The sequence below is a fragment of the Rhinolophus sinicus genome, linkage group LG07 (assembly GCF_036562045.2).
Source record: "Rhinolophus sinicus isolate RSC01 linkage group LG07, ASM3656204v1, whole genome shotgun sequence".
NCBI classification, from domain to species: Eukaryota; Metazoa; Chordata; class Mammalia; order Chiroptera; family Rhinolophidae; genus Rhinolophus; species Rhinolophus sinicus.
This window is the reverse complement of record NC_133757.1, coordinates 47,888,978-47,907,529: the sequence shown is the minus strand read 5'-3', so window position 1 is coordinate 47,907,529 and position 18,552 is coordinate 47,888,978. Positions and strand designations below refer to the sequence as shown.

At 39.5% G+C, this 18,552-nt stretch overlaps 1 protein-coding gene and 1 pseudogene across 3 annotated transcripts in view; both read left to right on the top strand.

The window, feature by feature from the left end:
* The window catches only part of PPA1 (inorganic pyrophosphatase 1), a 33,595-nt gene that overhangs the window by 5,583 nt on the left and 9,460 nt on the right, over nt 1-18,552 (top strand). For all 3 annotated transcript variants that reach the window (XM_019712457.2, XM_074339539.1, XM_074339538.1), the window contains exons 3-6: nt 7,732-7,785; nt 8,516-8,635; nt 10,704-10,790; nt 12,309-12,435. In XM_019712457.2, the coding sequence (XP_019568016.2) occupies nt 7,732-7,785; nt 8,516-8,635; nt 10,704-10,790; nt 12,309-12,435 (388 nt within the window). The remainder of the gene's footprint in view (nt 1-7,731; nt 7,786-8,515; nt 8,636-10,703; nt 10,791-12,308; nt 12,436-18,552) is intronic.
* On the top strand, nt 15,993-18,257 carry LOC109434946 (insulin-like growth factor 2 mRNA-binding protein 3; annotated as a pseudogene).

Genomic DNA, 18,552 nt, shown 5'->3' with positions numbered 1-18,552 from the left:
TCCTGTACCTTAGGTACTATGCTAAAACCCCTGTGTGGATTATCTCATTTAACCATCATATCATTCCCTGAGCTAGGTTCTTTTATTAACCCCACTGTCCGTGATCAGCAGCTAGAAGCAGCAGTGGCAGCCTCCAAACCGAGGCATTCTGCCTCAGAGCCTGTGGTCTTAACCAGCGAGATACATTGCCTCCTGTGAGGCATGTACGTGGGGTGGATTTTACTTTGTGCTTTTTTTGTATTTTCCACATTTTCTACAGTAACTCTCTTTGATAATGCAGGGGGAAAAAAGCTTACTTAAATTTTGTTTTGCTATAGCTTAGAATTCAAAGGTATTGAGCATTCACTTTTTTTCTTTGGGAAGGCTATAAGGTCTTCTAGTCCAGGATTCTTGGTGGCCCCAAGGTCCTGGAATGCCTATTGGTAGGATTCTGAGAGTCGGTGAACACTCTGAAATTGCAATTTGGTATAAATGTGCATTTTTCTTCGGAAAGGTTTTATGGTCAAAACTGAAAATCATAGAAAAGTTTGATAGTTGGAAATGCAGACTCTTTTGCTTGATTTTTATAAAGAGAAGAAAGGAAACAGATTATGATCAGAATATCTGTTTTAAAAATTTAGTCATTTTAAAGCTCATCTGAGGGGACAAAATAGGAGCTTATTTGTATTACTACATTTCAATTAAGTTTTATTACTTTCTATAGGTACTTATGGCAGTAGGTATTACCAAATATTATATAAGAGTTTGTTGGAACTGCTGAGTAGAAAATCTGTGTAATCGGAAAACAAATGAGTATTACTGAAAGGTGTTTGTTTTTAATTTTAATGTATTAACTGTCGTCCGTGGACTCAACACAATTTGTTGAGTGAACTTTTTGTTTGGTATAAGTCGTGTTTTCCTTTGCAAAGTTACAATTCTAAATGAATGAATAAGGGGCACACAGCGTGACCTTTGTTCATCATATTTCATTCTGTCAGCTTCTCAAGTAGACTTTTGTCCCTTTTCAATAAAATAATTCAGGAACCCATTTTCTTTTCCTTTTTTTAATTAAACATTTTTCCAGCTTTATTGAGGTATGATTGGCAAATAATCATTGTATTAAGGTGTACGATGTGATGTTTCGATAAACGTATATATTGTGAAATGATCTTACCAAACAAGCTTACATATTAATCTATCCACCACCTCACATTCTTACTTTTTGGGGGGTGGTGAGAACACTTAAGATCTACTCTCCTAGTAAATTTCATAGAATCACGGTTGTACAGTAGGTCTCCGGGACTTATTCTTCTTGAAACTGAAAGTTTGTACCCTTTGCCCGACATCCTTCCCTTCCCGCCTCCTCCCAGCCGCTGGCAGCCTCCATTCTACTCTCTATCGGTATGAACTGGTACATTGTCTTTCTGTGTCTGGCCTATTGCACTTAGCATAATATCCTCCAGCTTCATTCATGTTGTCATCAATGGCAGGATTTCCTTTTTTAAGGCTGAATAATATTCCATTGTGTATATATACAGCACATTTTCTTTATCCATTCATCTGTTTATGGACACTTAGATTATTTCCATATCTTAGCTATTGTGAACACGGGAGCGCAGATAATCTCATCGAGATTCTGACTTCATTTCTTTTGGATATACGAGTATACCCAGAAGTGGGATTGCTGGGTCATATGGTAGTTTTCTTTTTAGTGTTTTGAGGAACCCCTATGTTTTTTCCCCTAGTGGCTGTACCAATTTACAATCCCACCAACAGTGCACAAGGAGGAACCCATGTATCTTTATCAACTTAGAGTATATCCTATAATCACAAAACTTTGAAGTCAAAACTTAACATGAAAGGTTAAGAGCCATTGTCACTTGGTGAACACTTAATAAGGTCAAATATTCTTGCAAATGATGAAATCTGCTATATCTTTTCAAAAGCACCTTTACGGGAGTAGAGCATTTCCTTATTTAACTACATGAACTCTTCTGATAGGGATTTTATACCCAAAACTACTCTAAAAGTTATAGTTTGCCTTTCCCCCTGCCTTCTGCAGGCTTGTCACAACCATCCCACAGAGGATACCAACCTTCGTCTGCCTTTCTCTGTAACTGTAAATGGGGAGCTGAGAGCTTGGATGCCAGAGCAGAGATTTAGAGCCCAAAGCGTAGCAGAAGAGAACAGAGTTCTGAGAAGCCCTAACACTGGGGATAATAAAACCAGAAATACAGGATTGAGCTAAGTAATAGTAGAAACCAGTTAGGGTTGAAGAAAGAAGGCATGAATTTCTAAGTGGGTGGTACTAAAATCTCTAAAATTTTGTCTCAATATTTTTAAGTGCATAAACATTGGAAATACTAGAATGCATAATTTCCCCCCAATTTTTTATTACAAAGTACATATGACATAAAATTTACCATTTTGACCATTTTTTAGGTATACAATTCAGTGGTATTAAGTTCGCTCATATTGTGCAACCATCACCAACCTTAATCTCCAGAACTCTTTTCATCTAGTAGTGAAACTGAGACTCTATACCCATTAAGCAGTCACGTCCCATGCCCTCCTCCCCCATTCCCTGCACTTAAGAATCTCACGTAAGTAGAATCGTACAATATTTGTGTTTTTGTGCATGGCTTATTTCACTTAGCATGATATCCTCAAGGTTCATCCATGTTGTAGCATATGTCAGACTTTCCTTCCCTTTAAGGCTGAATAATATGTATACAAGGTCTGACAATTCAGTTTGCGAACGCATCCTAGAAAAAGTGCCACATACCTCATTGCTGAATATCACTACGGTCACCTTCCAAGTACTCCCCTTGGGAAGCTGTGCACCGACGCCAGCGCCTAGTCCACCCTTCAAAGCAATTTTGGAACTCTTTTTCTGGAACGACCATCAGAGCTGTTGTCATATTACCCTTGATGTCCTGAATGTCATCAAAATGTCTACCTTTCAATATTTCCTTTGTCTTTGGATAAAGAAAGAAGTCACTGGGGGCCAGATCAGGCGAGTAGGAAGGGTGTTCCAATACAGCTATTTTTTTTACTGGCTAAAAACTCCCTCACAGACAGTGCTGTGTGAGCTGGTGCATTGTTGTGATGCAAGAGCTCCTCTGGGACCATTTTTGTTGCACATACCTTTCTCATGCCAAGATTTTTCAGTTAAGATTTTCCTAACTGTTTCTCTATGTTTACTTGGTCTGTTATGCTTCTTAGAGTCAGCCGATGATTTTGACGCACAATTCAAGGAATTTTTGCAATGTTTTCGTCAGTTCTGCTCGTTACTGGCCGCCCTGACCTCTCTTCATCAGTGATGCGTTCTCTCCCCTCAGAAAAACATTTAATCCATTTGTACACTGCCGTTTTCTTCATGGCATTATCCCCATAAACTTGGACTAACATGTCTCTGATTTCACTTCCACTCTTGCCAAGTTTAACAAGAAATTTAATGTTTGTTTGCTGCTCTAATTCAAGCTCAGACATTCTCACGACAGCACACAAAAACACGCAACAACAATAATGAATGCCACTCAGCAAGACACAGCCACATGTTGACACGAACACAGCTGTGAGACACTGATACACCAAGGTTATGAAACCTTACTGAGCTGTTTGTACAGTGCTGCCAATGTAAGTGCATGGGGGCAAGTTCGCAGACATAATTGTCAGATCTCAGGTATCACATTTTGCTTTTCCATTCACTGATCAGTGGACACTTAGGTTGCTTCCCTATTTGCTGCTGTGAACATAGGTGTATAGATAGCTCTTCAAGACCCTACTTTCAGTTCTTTGGGATATATACTGAGCAGTGTAATTGCTGGCTCATACATGTTACATAAAATTTCCTGGGGCCAAGAGACCAGAGAGAGGTTGACAACTCCGTCATTACATTAAGAGTTTATGAAGGGAACTTACATATGAAGTGTGTCTTGGGCGGTGGCAAGATGACATGGATATCTTCTGTACCTTCTGCCTCCCAGACTCTCTGTTTTATAGCTAAAAGCAGTGAGTCTCAGTGCTGGGAAAGGAATGTGTGTTTAAGGGGTGGGGGACCAACTGATGCTGATGCCCAGAGGCACCAGAGCTGGTTCAGAGACAGATAGTGTCCAGGGCAGCTCACTGCAGAGTCCTCGTGTGCATTCCCAGACCCGGATGGGCCGGGCAGGAATCAAGATGGTAGATTGGCTTCAAGACTGGGTCAGCTCTGCCCACAATGCACACTAAGATAATTCTATTTTTAATTTTTTGAGATCCTGCCATGCTGTTTTCCACAGAGGCTGTACCATTTTACTTTCCTACCAGCAGTGCACAAGAGTTCCCATGAGAATGCATGTTTTAACAGTAAAAGTTTTTCTAGCAATGAAGTAATTGGTTGAATTTCTCGCATCAGTTGCCCTGAAAATTCTAAGTATCACCCGTTCACCTAGTGGTAACCCCTTGAATTGTAGTGATGTTGTCTAGGAGAAATAAACGGTTCTTTAGTAGTAGTTCCTGCTAAAGTATGAGATCCCCATTTTTTATATCAAAATATTTAAAAACACTTTCCTTTGTAATAATAATTAATGAAGAAAATAATAACGAAAAGCCACTACAAATTCATTGCTTTAAAAAAGTACAGGGCCGGCCCGGTGGCTCAGGCGGTTGGAGCTCCGTGCTCCTAACTCCGAAGGCTGATGGTTCGATCCCCACATGGGCCAGTGGGCTGTCAACCACAAGGTTGCCAGTTCAATTCCTCGATTCCCACGAGGGATGGTGAGCAGCGCCCCCTGCAACTAAAATTCAACACAGCACCTTGAGCTGAGCTGCCTCCCAGATGGCTCAGTTGGTTGGAGCGCGGGCTCTCAACCACAAGGTTGCCACTTCGATTCCCTGATTCCTGCAAGGGATGGTGGGCAGCGCCCCCTGCAACTAGCAACAGCAACTGGATCTGGAGCTGAGCTGCGCCCTCCACAACTAAGACTGAAAGGACAACTTGTAGCTGAATGGTACCCTCCACAACTAAGATTGAAAGGACAACAATTTGACTTGGAAAAAAGTCCTATAAGTACACACTGTTCCCCAATAAAGTCCTGTCCCCCTTTCCCAACAAAAGCTTAAAAAAAAAAAAAAACAGTACAGTTATCACCATAGCATTTACATGTCCTTAAAAATGTGCTAAACATTCATTTTATAGACTAGTTCCTCATCTAGGTTTGTGGACCTCAAGCTGTAGGCTTTGGCCTACAAGCTAGAAGGATCTGATTTGGAGATCTAGCTCTTTGGGAGTTCAAGCTTTTATTCTGTTCACTGCTAGCCTTCAGCACCTAGAAAAGTGTCTGACATGTAATGGTGGAATAAATAGTTGTTGGAAAAAAATAATGAATTGGATATATGGCTCCTTGCTATTTTTGGCCCAGCTAATGTTGGGGTTTTTTTTGTTTGTTTTGTTTTTGAACTTCCATTAATTACACAGGTTCGTAATATTAGGAATGTGGTTTTGAGATCTATATGGATTTATCATTTCATTCCATTGAAGTATTCGATGTAGTTTCCAAACTTTGAATTAGTGATTTCAGCTCTATTTGCTACTCTTTTTTCCTTGAGGCAAAGCATTCATTTAGTAATATTTTCTTTAAAAAAATGACCAACCAGTCTCCTTGTTTCTCTCATATCAATTAATCTTTCATGTAGTAACAGCTCCATCTTGTGAGCCTTTAGGGTATTGCTACTGAAAACTTCAAAAGCTGTGACTGTTCTTGGAACGTAAAATACAGATCTTCTATTTTAATACCGTAGTGGTACTAGACAGACGCAGTTCTTGAAAACTTTTAGTGAGTAGAATGAAATTTAATCAAATTGTGTCTAACCTGAAAAATTAATATTACATTTTCTAAAACCATCCAGTTATTACTTTACAAGGATAGAACAGTTTATTAAGTCCTAGATTTAAATAATATCTTCTTTCGTTGTGGTTTTTGTATTGTTAGCTAGTAGTATCAGGAGGCTTGGAGCAGAAACCGCTGGAATGCTTTGGTCTCTGTTGGTTTGACCAAGAACTTAAATGAGGAATAGAAGTTTTACACTCTTGAACATTAATCTGTAGCTTTTCTGCTTGGTTGAAAGTAGCAGCAAAGCAATTATTGGCCTGAAACCTTTGACTTATTCCCTTGTAGTTTATCAGTCCCTGTGTTTTAAATGCAAAGTAGGAAAGAAATAATTCTAAAAAGTTGTGTAACTAAATGATTTTCATTTCAAGTTAACTTTTTAAAATATACATTTTATAATAGAGTAATTGCAGACTTGGCTTCATATGTGCCCTTTGTAGAGGCTGTAAACTGAACAACTGCATTTAAAGTTTTATTCCTTGGTAAAAGTAATTTTTGGACTCCTTAAAACTCAGCTTTAATTAGAGACCCCATGTCAAGTTGATATTTGGGTGTGCAAAATAAGATGACAAAGTCTGATTTTCTTTCATTGTGTTTTTAAACAACAAGCACTTGGGAATTTAAAAAACTATATCATCTGTTTTAAGTACAGGTAACCCCCGTATAACACGGTTGTTAGGTTCCTAAAAAATGCCGTGTTATGCGAGTCCGTGTTATACGAAACAAAGAACTAGTACAAAAAAGGGGGTTAGGTTCCAGAAAAAAAAAAAAAAACACGTACTATTATATTTTTATAATTAAGAGAAATAGCTTTATTAAAGCAATTTTCACCAAAAGTATAACATATTAATATGTATTAAATGATGTTTTCTTCATCATCACTACTAAGTACCATTAACCGAGGGCGTTTTCTTTTTGACAAGATATCTTCATCCTCTGAACTTAATACTCCATGAACAAAATGGGTTTAAAATTCTAATAAATTTTAAAATCTGCAGTCAAATCTGATACGACATACATCCATGCTCGAATGAAAATTTTCAAATGAGATACTTTCTGCTCTTAAAAGCTCTTATTACGCTCCACGTTGTTCATGGACTTCTCTAATTTTCAAACCATGTTAGAATGAAACTGTGTTACAGAAGTGCCATGTTATACGGGGGTTACCTGTAGTCAGTTTAAGGCTGTAAACTAATTACACTAGAACTGCCATTGGCTAAAATTATTTTGGAACATATTATTTTATCTTCAGTGTCAAACTTCTTGTCCTTTTGAGGAGTAATTGATTTTAAAAACAGCCAAATTGGGAGAATAGTGTGAATAATTGAGCTGACTAATTTTGTTTGAGGCTGAAACTAAAGGATGATAAAGTAATTAAACTGATTTGGGATTTGTCTTAAAATCCACCTCTGAAATAGGAGTTCCAAAAATATTTTGAGTAATTGCAGTCACTGGAAGAAATAAATAGCCTATGGAGATGGTTGCTTTGAAGATGACCTTTCTCAGAAATACAAGTTCTGTTATGTTTAAAAACTGTTTCTTTTCCTCAGCGAAGCATTCTTTGCACACATACCCCGACTATTTTATATGAAGAATTTAAAACATCCAGAAAAGTTTTGAAGAATTTATACCATGAACAACCATACACCCACCACCTTGATTCTGCAATATTTTTACAGAATAATATTTTGCAAAAATAATATTTTGCTGTATTTGTTTTATCTCTTCATCCATCAGTCTTATTTTTTGATGTGTTTTATTGCAAGTCCATTGACTTCAAAGATCCGATACAATGAGCTGTTTCATTTTAGAGGAAGTAGGGCATGCTCATTGAAAACACAGATCAGCTCTGGTGACCGTCTCACCTTCTGTCTTTCAGGATGTGTTCCACATGGTAGTTGAAGTACCACGCTGGTCTAATGCAAAAATGGAGGTATGTTTCGCTTAACAGTGCTAGTCAGATTTGGATATTAGTTTTGATCTAGCCACACTGATTTGCTCAAGTGTTAAACAGCTAAAGTTCAAGGTTTTCCTCTTCCTAGTGCCAATCTATTTTCCAGTCTCTTCTCTCATTGCCTACTATTATCCTTCCCTCTGTGCTCCAACTAATCTCAACCATTTGCAATTTGCAAATTGGTTAGACTCTCCTTCCCCACACATTTGCTTCTGGAGTTCCCAAAGCCTGGAATTACCCTTTTCTCCTCTGTCCTGTTCTTTTTAAGCCCATCACTGACTCTTCCACAGAGTCATGGGCTTTGCTTAGTTGCCCCAGCCATACATGATCTTATTGGAATTTCTGTTGCATTTTGTTAATTAAGTGCTTTTAAGGAAAGCCGAAGTTGGATAATATTTACTTTGCCCTTTTAATAAAAATCTTTTATTTCTCAAATGCTAGCATTTATTCCAGGTAAGTTTAGTTTTTGCTTTCTGGAATTAGTAAATGTTCCTTTTCTCTTCTTGATAGTTCCTGTACACCTCAAATGCTTTCCACTTAAAAGCTGATTATGGAGAGACTGTTATTTCAAATTATAAAAATGTTAGGGGTAAAATGTGTCATTAAAGTGGAGCTAGGGGATGTGCATTCCATAATTAATTTCCTAAAATCCTTCTTTGAAGGGTATTTCACATCCAAATATACAATGATTTGAAATTTTTTATTTCAGATTGCTACGAAGGACCCTTTAAACCCAATTAAACAAGATGTGAAAAAAGGAAAACTCCGTTATGTTGCAAATTTGTTCCCTTATAAAGGATATATCTGGAACTATGGTGCCATCCCTCAGGTATGTCTCTGTGCAATTGCTAGAAACTTTTTAGCTTACAAAAAAAAAATAATAATAAATTAACCTACTGCTATTAGTAAAAGATTTAAACACCTTCAGAAAGTTTTTGCTATAATAGATTTTAAAAAACGTAAGGCATGGGGCGGCTGGATGGCTCAGTTGGTTAGAGCGGGAGCTCTCAACAACAAGGTTGCCGGTTCAATTCCCACACGGGATAGTGAGCTGCGCCCCCTGCAACTAAGATTGAAAACGGCAACTGGACTTGGAGCTGAGCTGCGCCCTCCACAGCTAGATTGAAGGACGACTTAGAGCTGATGGGCCCTGGAGAAACACACTGTTCCCCAATTAAAAAAATAAAAAATTGAAAAAAAAAGCAACATAAGGCGTAATTAACTCATTTTAATACTTCCTTGAAAAGCTTATTTTCAAGATAGACAGAAAAGTTAAATGTTTAAGTTTACATTTGAAAGTTTGTTCTTTTCTGAAATATTTACCTTTCTATATGTACTAGTTATAACTACACAAATTTCTTTTTATACAGAATGGGTGACAGCTCTGTTAAGAGACAGTGTAGGCTAGTGGTTATAAAAGCACTGATTTTTTTGGTGCCAGACCAACTAGGGTTCAAATCCCAAGGCTGCCACTTCCTAAATTACCTAGTTTGCGTTCAGTTTCTTCCTCCCCAAGACATGAATATTTCCCCCTGAGATATTAGTTCATATGGCTATTGTGAGGAATAAAGCACCTAGTTCTCACAGCTGTTGACCTTTATGTTTAGAGTCCTGATTCCTTCCTTAAGCCAAGGTCTCCATGGTAAAGTAAGAATGGGATTCTATTTTCCTTAACAGTCAGCCCTTCCAGGAGGGGTGGGTATCTGCATTGTTTACCAGTTAATCCCCAGCACAATGCCAAGTGTGTAGTAGGTCCTTACATAACGTTTGAACGAAGAATCACTAGAATCATGTCTATTATGAGTAAATGATGGATTTAATTCTGATTTGGTTAGGCTAATGCTGTGGCACTTATGATTTTTATACAAAATATTCAATTTATTTTTTTCCTGTTGATAAGTGGTTTGTTTTTATTAACCATTAAGTCTATTAAGTGGAATCTATTGTGAAACAATAGATAAGTTACAAAAGCACAGGTCAAATTCATCTAGCTTGTTAGGTAATTACAAAGTCGTTCATTTGCCTTAATTATAGCACTTCACCTTGTACCTCCGTTGACTTAGTCTTTAGCCTTGAAATATCATCCTGCTGGGAAAACATTGCTGAAATTCTTCTGTAGGTTGGATTTGGCTTTGGTGGATCCAGTCTTTCTTTATCAACCTTTTATATTTTTGCCTTTATTCCAGCTGAGTAGGCAAATAAATCCAAGCAATGTGTTCTGGATTGGGGGAGAAAAGAACCAAAACAACAGCTACATTTTAAACTTGACTTCTTGGCAAATATAGACCATCTGTTCTTTTGTGAGATGCTCTGCATGGGCTCTCTTTTGCAATTGAGCAGGAAAGAAAGCCAGCAATTTAAAGCTTCAGAAAATCCTGATTGAACTTTTCAATCTTGGCTCCTGGTCAGTGACGATACTTTTACCATCAGAACACATAGTTTCTGTTTTAGTATCACTGCCTACCTGCTTCTGCTTTGGAAATTTATTTTAAAGAAAATCTAGTTAGTCGAATATAGTAAGTACAAAGAATTCCTCAAAGCAGTTTTCTTTTAATATATTTTCAAAGTAAAGATTTGAGTCTATATCTGTGTTTGCATTTGCCTCAGTTATTAGGTGGTTGGTTTTGTTTGTTTGTTTTAAATGGGATCATCATCCATTTTAAAGCTTAAATTTAGTTTAGCCTTCGATGCATAATAGGAGCCCCGGGAATTAATTAAAACTATTGTGTGTAATTAAGATTCTGAGATGGGAATAAAGAATTTCAAATGAGAAAAAATAGCTGAAGATTAATATTTTGCAGAAAGACTCATGGGCTGTTATCTTTTAATGTCAGCATGATCCACTCTGTCACTAGATTGTACAGCAATGCTCTAAGCCTTTTTCTTTTTTCTTTTAGACTTGGGAAGACCCAGGACATGATGACAAACACACTGGCTGTTGTGGTGACAATGACCCAATTGATGTGTGTGAAATTGGAAGCAAGGTAATAGCATCTGAAGTGTTTTTCTTTAGTATTCAGGTGATATTAATGAAATATACAAAGTTCATACTTTAAAAAACATTGTGAGTAATGATGTCACGGTGAGTGATTCCATTTTGTTCTAAACATTTGTATAATTTGTATATTTAAACCTAGCCTAGAAAAAAAATGTGCATTTATGTATACATGACTATACATATATGTGGAAGAAGTGGACATGTTCTGCATTGGTTTAGAAGCAGGTGACTAACTGGTCAATAGGTAAGAGGTACTAGGAGGCAAATTTCATCTCATTTCAAGGCAGACCTTGCCTAATAGTTTGGAGTGATCAGTGAATTGAGCCAAGCCAAATCATCTCACGAGCTGGAGGTTTATGGTAGGGATTCCTCTCTCAAGAAACGTTGCTCTAAGATTCTGACTATAGTTGTATTTCTTTGTAATCTTTCTCAGGCTCAGGGAAATAGTAAACAACTGAAAAGAAAGTCGTCATTCAGTTTCTTAAGTCATGAAGTTCAGTCATAGTGTATGACTTGTCTAACTCACGGGCTTCTGTAAAATAAAAGGTAAAGAAAGCACATTGAAATATGTATTTGAAACAAATTATGGAGGGTTTATTCTTTGGCACAGTTAAAGGCAGTTAAAAAAAAAATTACCCTGAACCATGTTACTGATTTTCTTAAGACCTATAAGTAATAAGGGTACTGATTTTCAACTTCTATAAGACTGATAGGCATTAACTTATTTAGCTTTTTAAAAATGGCTTACAGGGGCCAGCCCGGTGGCTCAGGCGGTTAGAGCTCCGTGCTCCTAACTCCGAAGGCTGCCGGTTCGATTCCCACATGGGCCAGTGGGCTCTCAACCACAAGGTTGCCAGTTCAACTCCTCGAGTCCCGCAAGGGATGGTGGGCTCTGCCCCCTGCAACTAAGATTGAACACGGCACCTTGAGCTGAGCTGCCTCCCGGATGGCTCAGTTGTTGGTTGGAGCTCGGGCTCTCAACCACAAGGTTGCCAGTTCAATTCCTTGACTCCCGCAAGGGATGGTGGGCAGCGCCCCCTGCAACTAAAATTGAACACGGCACCTTGAGCTGAGCTGCCCCTGAGCTCCCGATGGCTCAGTTGGTTGGAGCCTGTCCTCTCAACCACATGGTTGCCGGTTCGACTCCCGCAAGGGATGGTGGGCTGTGCCCCCTGCAACTAGCAACGGCAACTGGACCTGGAGCTGAGCTGCGCCCTCCACAACTAAGACTGAAAGAACAACAACTTGAAGCTGAACAGAACCCCCCACAACTAAGATTGAAAGGACAACAATTTGACCATTGTTCCCCAATAAAGTCCTGTTCCCCTTCCCCAATAAAATCTTAATAAAAAAATAAAAAATAAAAAAAAATGGCTTACAGGAACAATCTTAAGGTAAACTTGCAGAAACTTGTCTTCTTTATTTCCTATTATCTACCAAGTAAAGCTTTTCTTCCAAAGTTTTGTGCTGTAGTGTTGTCCTGACCGTGGTTATTGACTTTCAGGTATGTGCAAGAGGTGAGATAATCCGGGTGAAAGTTCTGGGCATCCTGGCTATGATCGATGAAGGGGAAACCGACTGGAAAGTCATTGCCATTAATGTGGATGATCCTGACGCAGCCAATTACAATGGTAAGACAATCTGAAGAGTCTGAGGTCTTTGCAACTAAATCTAATGCTCCATTAACCTGAATTGTAAGCTCATGCCTTTAAGCTGTTAAAGAATGGAGGAGCAAAACGTTTGACAAAGCATTGTTATTTCTGACACTGAACTTCTGTAAGTAACTAAGTAAATGTTCTCTTTCATTCCAGGAAAGAAAAAATCTGATCGTTTGTGTTTACTGTTTTCTCCTTTCCTTCCCTACATACTTGCACTCAGTTGCTCTATTTATTTATTTTAATTGAGATATAACCCACATACCATAAAAGTCACCATTTTAAGTTGTATAATTCTGTGGTTTTTAATATAGTCACTAGATTGTGTAAACGTCACCACTATTAATTCCAGAACATTTTCACCACTCCAAGAGGAAACCCTGTACCCATTAGCCATCACACCATATTCCCACATCTCTCAGTTCCTGGCAGCCATTACCCTATTGTCTGTCTCTGTGGATTGACCTGTTCTTTCATCACCCGAAAAGGAAACTGTGTACCTTTAAACAGTCACTGTAGTTCCAGAAAATTTTCATCACCCCAAAAGGAAACTGTGTACCTTTAAGCAGTCACTCCCTGTTCCTTCCTCCTCCCAGGCCCTGACAACCATGAATCTGCTTTTTGTCTCTATGGCTTTCCTATTCTGGATATTTCACACGTGTGGAATCATAAAATATGGGGCTTTTTGTGTCTGGTTGCTTAGCCTGATGTTTTTTAGGCTCATTCATGTTGTAGCATGTATTAGTACTCCTTTGTATGGCTGAATACTACACCACTGTCTCCATGGTATGGATATGTACCATAGTTTGTTTATCCATTTATCTGTTGACATTTGGGTTGTTTTTGGCTATTAGGAATTATGCTGCTGCTATGAACGTTCCTGTACAAGTTTTTGTGTAGACACATGCTTTTAATCCTCTTGTGAGTATAAACCTAGGAGTTGAGTTGCTGAGTCATATGTTAACTTACCTTTAAGCTTTGGAGGAGTTGGTTACAAGACCTGAAGTGTTGAGCTGTGAAAACGGGGAAAATATATAACATTTTAATTGGACTGTAGAAGATAGTGGTTGCATGTTTCTAATTTGTATGTGTTTCCATCTTTGTGATAAGATGCTTTAATAAATCTCTTAAAATTTACTGTTGTCAAAAAAAAAAACAAAAAACTTTTTCCCTAAGCCAGCTGCACCATTCTGTAGCCCTGCCAGCAGTGCATAAAGGTTCCAATTTTTCTACTTCCTTGCCAACACTTATTTTTAATCTTTTTTATTATAGCCATTTTAGTGGGTATATCTTTTTGTTGTTGTTTTCTAAGAGTTCTTTATACCTTTATTAGATAATACGATTTGTCTGTATTTTCTCCCATTTTGTGGATTGTCCTTTCATTTTTTTAATGGTGTCCTTTGAAGCACTCACGTTTTTCATTTTGATGTAGTCTTATTTATTAAAAATTTTTTGTTGCTTTTTGGTGTCATATCTAAGAAACCACTGCTTAATCCAAGGTCACAAATATTTACATTTATGTTTCCTTTTAAAAGTTTTATAAGTTTAACCCTTACATTTAAGTCTTTGATCTATTTGGAGTTAATTTTTATACATGGTATGAAGTAGTAGTCCAGTATCATTCTTTTGCATGTAGTTATCCTGTTGTCTCAGAACTACTTGTTGAAAAGACTGTTCTTTCCCCCAGTGAATTGACTTGGCACCATTGTTGAAAAGCAATTGACTCTAAATGTATAGGTTAGTGAGATAAGTTGATTGTCTGAAGTCCTCTTTGAAAAAAATATGTTTATAACTCTATATTTAATTTATCTCAACTATTTTAATATTACCCTTGCCTCTAGTTAATGATCTAATCCACTTACTTAGTTATTGTATTAGTTTTCTCTTGCCTGTCTGAAATGGGTCTCACTGGGCTAAATTCAAGGTGTCAGCAACATTGTATTCCCTCTAGAGCAGGGGTGTCCAAACTGTGTCCCGTGGGCCAACTGCGGCCTGCGATCCATTTTTAATTAGCCCACAGCAAATTCCAAAAATATGTTTAGTTTACTTAAATAAACCAGGTGAGGCAATACGTACTTCACCTCGAGTGAGTGGCCCGGCTGTTTGTGTATTTTACCGCATATGGCCCTTGGTGAAAAACGTTGAAAAAAGTTTGGACACCCCTGGCCTAGAGGCTCTAAGGGAAAATCCTTTTCCAGCTGCTAAAGGCTGCCCACATGCTTTGGTTCATGTCGCCTGTCAGTCTTCAAAGCCAGCAATGGCAAGTCAAGTCGTTGTCACATCTCTGACTCTGACTTTTCTGCCTCCCTCTTCCACTTTATAAGGACCTTTGTGATTACATTGGGCCCACCCAGATAATCCAGGATAAACTGCAAATTTTAAAATCAGCTGATTATCAAATTTAATAATCATTTGCAAGCTTCATTCCCCCTTGCCATGTAATAATATAACATATTCACAGGTTCTGGAAATTAGGATGTAGACATCTTTGGGTGAAACTGTTCTGTATGACACTGTCATGGTGGAAAGATGATGCTGTGCATTTGTCAAAACCCATAAAATTTTAGTGCCAAAATAATACTCCCCCATCACCCCCCGCCCCTTCCAAAGAGGTCCAGCTCTTAATCCCCAGAACCTGAGTATTTTACCTGTGTGGCAGATGGACTTTCAGATTAAGATTAGGACCTTGAGATGGGGAGAGTATCCTATGTTATCTAGGTAGGCCCCATCGAATCACATGAGTCCTTGAAAGCGGAGAACCTTTCCCAGCTATGGTCAGATGTGATGGCAGAAGCAGGATCAGAGAGAGGCAACATTGCTGGCTCTAAAGATGTCGGATGGTGGGAGCACATGCAAAGAATGTGGGTGGCCTGTAAAAGCAGGAAAGGGCAAGGAGACATTGTCCTCTAGAGCTTTCAGAAAGGACATAGCCCTGCAACACCGAGATGTTGGGCCAATGAGACTCTGGAACTTGGTAAAGTTGTTTCTCAGTGGAGTACAGGTTAACAATTCTGAAACCACTGTATATGTATACTGAGTTTGAGTAATTAAGTGAATAGATGGTAGATGGTGGTGAGAACTAGGTTTCTTCTCACTGTTGGAGTGGGAAGTTACAGATAAACAAGGGAGGGAGCTAGAATGATCCATGTCATGTGGCAATGGATTAGAGTTGGAGACATCAGTAAGAACAGTTTGACTTAATAGAGATACAAGTAGATACATAGAGATATATTTTTAGATGTGTGTATATACTGGGGTTAGGATACACACTTCTATTTCTTTGCTCTATTAGCTGAGAGGGCCCTAAAGAGCCTTTTGGAAGCAATGAGCATACCTAGCCCTCAGACCTCGGTTTCTAATACCAGTCCTCAATAAAAGGAACCAAGGCTCTTTGGAGAAATAGCTGATTCTAGGGCTGGGGCAGGGAATATATAAAGTAAGCCTGGAGCATTTGTAGTGCCAAAAAGTAAAGACGTGCTTTAAAAACATGATGGGGGTATGTCAGGGGAACACACAAACTGAATGCACTTCCGATGGCCGAGCTGACACAATGTGAGCAACAGAAGAAAGTAGTATTGGATTATAACCCAAAGTATGAAATAAATAGCCATGAGTCCATTCTGATTTAAATAAATGATTGAATAAATAAACAAATGGGAGAAGAATAGACAAATCTCCCATGCAGAAGAATTCCAAGTAATTTATGTAAATACTTTCACCCTCAAGGAGATGGAACATACTCCCCGTTCCTGAAGTACAGGCTTTGCAGAGTGACCTCTTTCAGAAGAGTCCTGTATGGAAAGGGCTGGAAAGGGTAACTTGACAGCTGAGAAACCTTACAAACACTACCTAGGCCAGGTTATCAAGGTGGACGTCAAGCGCGATGAGTCAGCTGGAGAGAAAGCCCTCTTGACGTGCTTTGAATGGCATTTTACCTCTGTGGTCATCCTCCCCCAAACCCATTATCCTCGTCTAGTCTTGAGAAAAAGATGAGACAAGTCCCAATAGAGGGACATCTTACAAAACGCTTGATCAGGACCCCTCAAAACAATCAAGGTCATCAAAACAAGTTTGAGAAACTGTCATAGCCAAGAGGAGCCTGAGGAGACATGATGACCAAAAAAAGTGCAGTGTCCTGGGTGGGTGGGATCTGCATTATAGAAAAAACAGACTTGAGTTAATGTATCACTATTGGTTAATTAATTGTGCCAAATGTCTTTGTATTATATAGATAGTAATAATAGGGGAAACTATGTGCAGGGTGGGTATCTGGGAACGCTGTAGTATCTTCACAGCTTTCCTGTAAATCTAAACCTGTTCTAGGGCTTCCAGAGACTAAACAGGGGAGCAGGCCTAGGAAGCGATTTGATGCTTGGCAGGTTGGCCCAGCTCTGAGTGGGAGCTGAGCTGGGCGGGGACCCTTTCAGGAAGGGCCATTGTTGTGTGTGGTTTAGACCAAGCCTCGCTGCTGATGACCAGAGTCTCGAGGGGCTGTGGAAGGAATGTCGCTTGTCTGCATTAAGCTGCCCTTCCGTTGAGGAAGATTGTAGCAGTATTTCACAGCGATGGAGGCCCCTGTGTCCTGAGTGAAGAAAGGGTTGCACCGACTGTTTGTGGTAGTGTTGTACGTTCTGCGCCAAACAGCAAAGGCACAGCGCATGAAGACTGGCTTCACGCTGAGGTGCTGGGTAGTTTGCTAGTCCAGTGTGGAGAGGTGGCAAGCTGTGAGCAACTGAACACTGCCTCGGAAACTATAGTTGTAAATGCAACCTAATCCAGTAAGGACCAAGCTAGATAACCTTTAGACAAACTGAATGGATTCCAGTTGGAGAACTTCACGTTAAAAATGGCCCACATCCCAGATGAGATGGCTGCCCAGCAGAACCCCTCGCAGCAGCCCCGAGGTCTCCATGGGTTTGGGCAGAGGGGCTCATCAAGGCAGGGGTCTCCAGGCTCAGTGTCCACACAGAAACTGTGTGACTTGCCTCAATGCCTGCGGGCTCTCGCCCCACTCAGGAGCCACTGTAGGAAAAGAAGGTGTCACCATTCGGAATATCACCAATCTAAAATCGAGGTCCATCGTCAAGAGAATGAAGGTGCTGCTGAGAAGTCAATTACTATTCTCTGTACCCCTGAAGGCACCTCTGCGGCTTGTCAATCTGTTCTGGAGATCATGCAGAGGAAAGCTCAAGATAAGAAATTCACAGAAGAGATTCCCTTGAGCATTTTAGTCCCTAACTTTGTAGGCCATCTTATTGATAAGGAAGGAAGAAACCTTAGGAAAAAATATATTGAGCAAGACAACAGGCACTACAATCACAATATGTCCTTTGCAGGAATTGACCCTGCGCCAGTACAGTTAGAAACAATGTTGAAACATGTGCCAAAGCTTGAGGAAGAGATCAGGAAGAAAATCAGGGATTCTTATGAAAGTGATATTGCTTCTATGAATCTGCAAGCACATTTAATTCCTGGATGAACTCTGAATGCGTTAGGTGTGTTCCCACCCACTTCAAGGATGCCCCCCCCCCATCAGGGCCCCCTTCAGCTACAGCTCCTCCTTACCTACAGCTTGAGCAATCAGAAGCAGAGACTTCATCTGTGTATCCCAGCTCTGTTTTCTTGTTGGGATTCTACAAGGAGACATGAACCATGTTAATCCTTGTTGCTAATGCCTTCGGAATGCTCTGCCCAGTTACTCTGAAGGCGGAACATCTTCGGCTGGTGACGGAAGTCTTCAGATGCACTTGCCAGTGAATCCTGTGTTTCCTGCTGCAGCTTCTTACCCATGATTAGAAAACAAAGAGGCTTTGTAGACTCCGAAGACTCAGCCAGTGCAGAGTGACTGGAGGACCTTGACGAGCTGTGGGGCCACATTTACTCCCAAGACTTCACCTTCAGTGTTATCAGACTCATTAATAAGGTGTACATGTCAAAGACGTGGGTGTTCCTCCAGGAAATCACAGGATTTCTGTGCTGTTTTAAAGGCGGCAGCCTCAGGACCATGCTGCTGAGGACAGCACTGTGGTTTGTCTGTTAGGTTGTAACTTACCTGTTGGGTTCGTAGGTCTAAGTAAGGCAGTTGATTCTGGG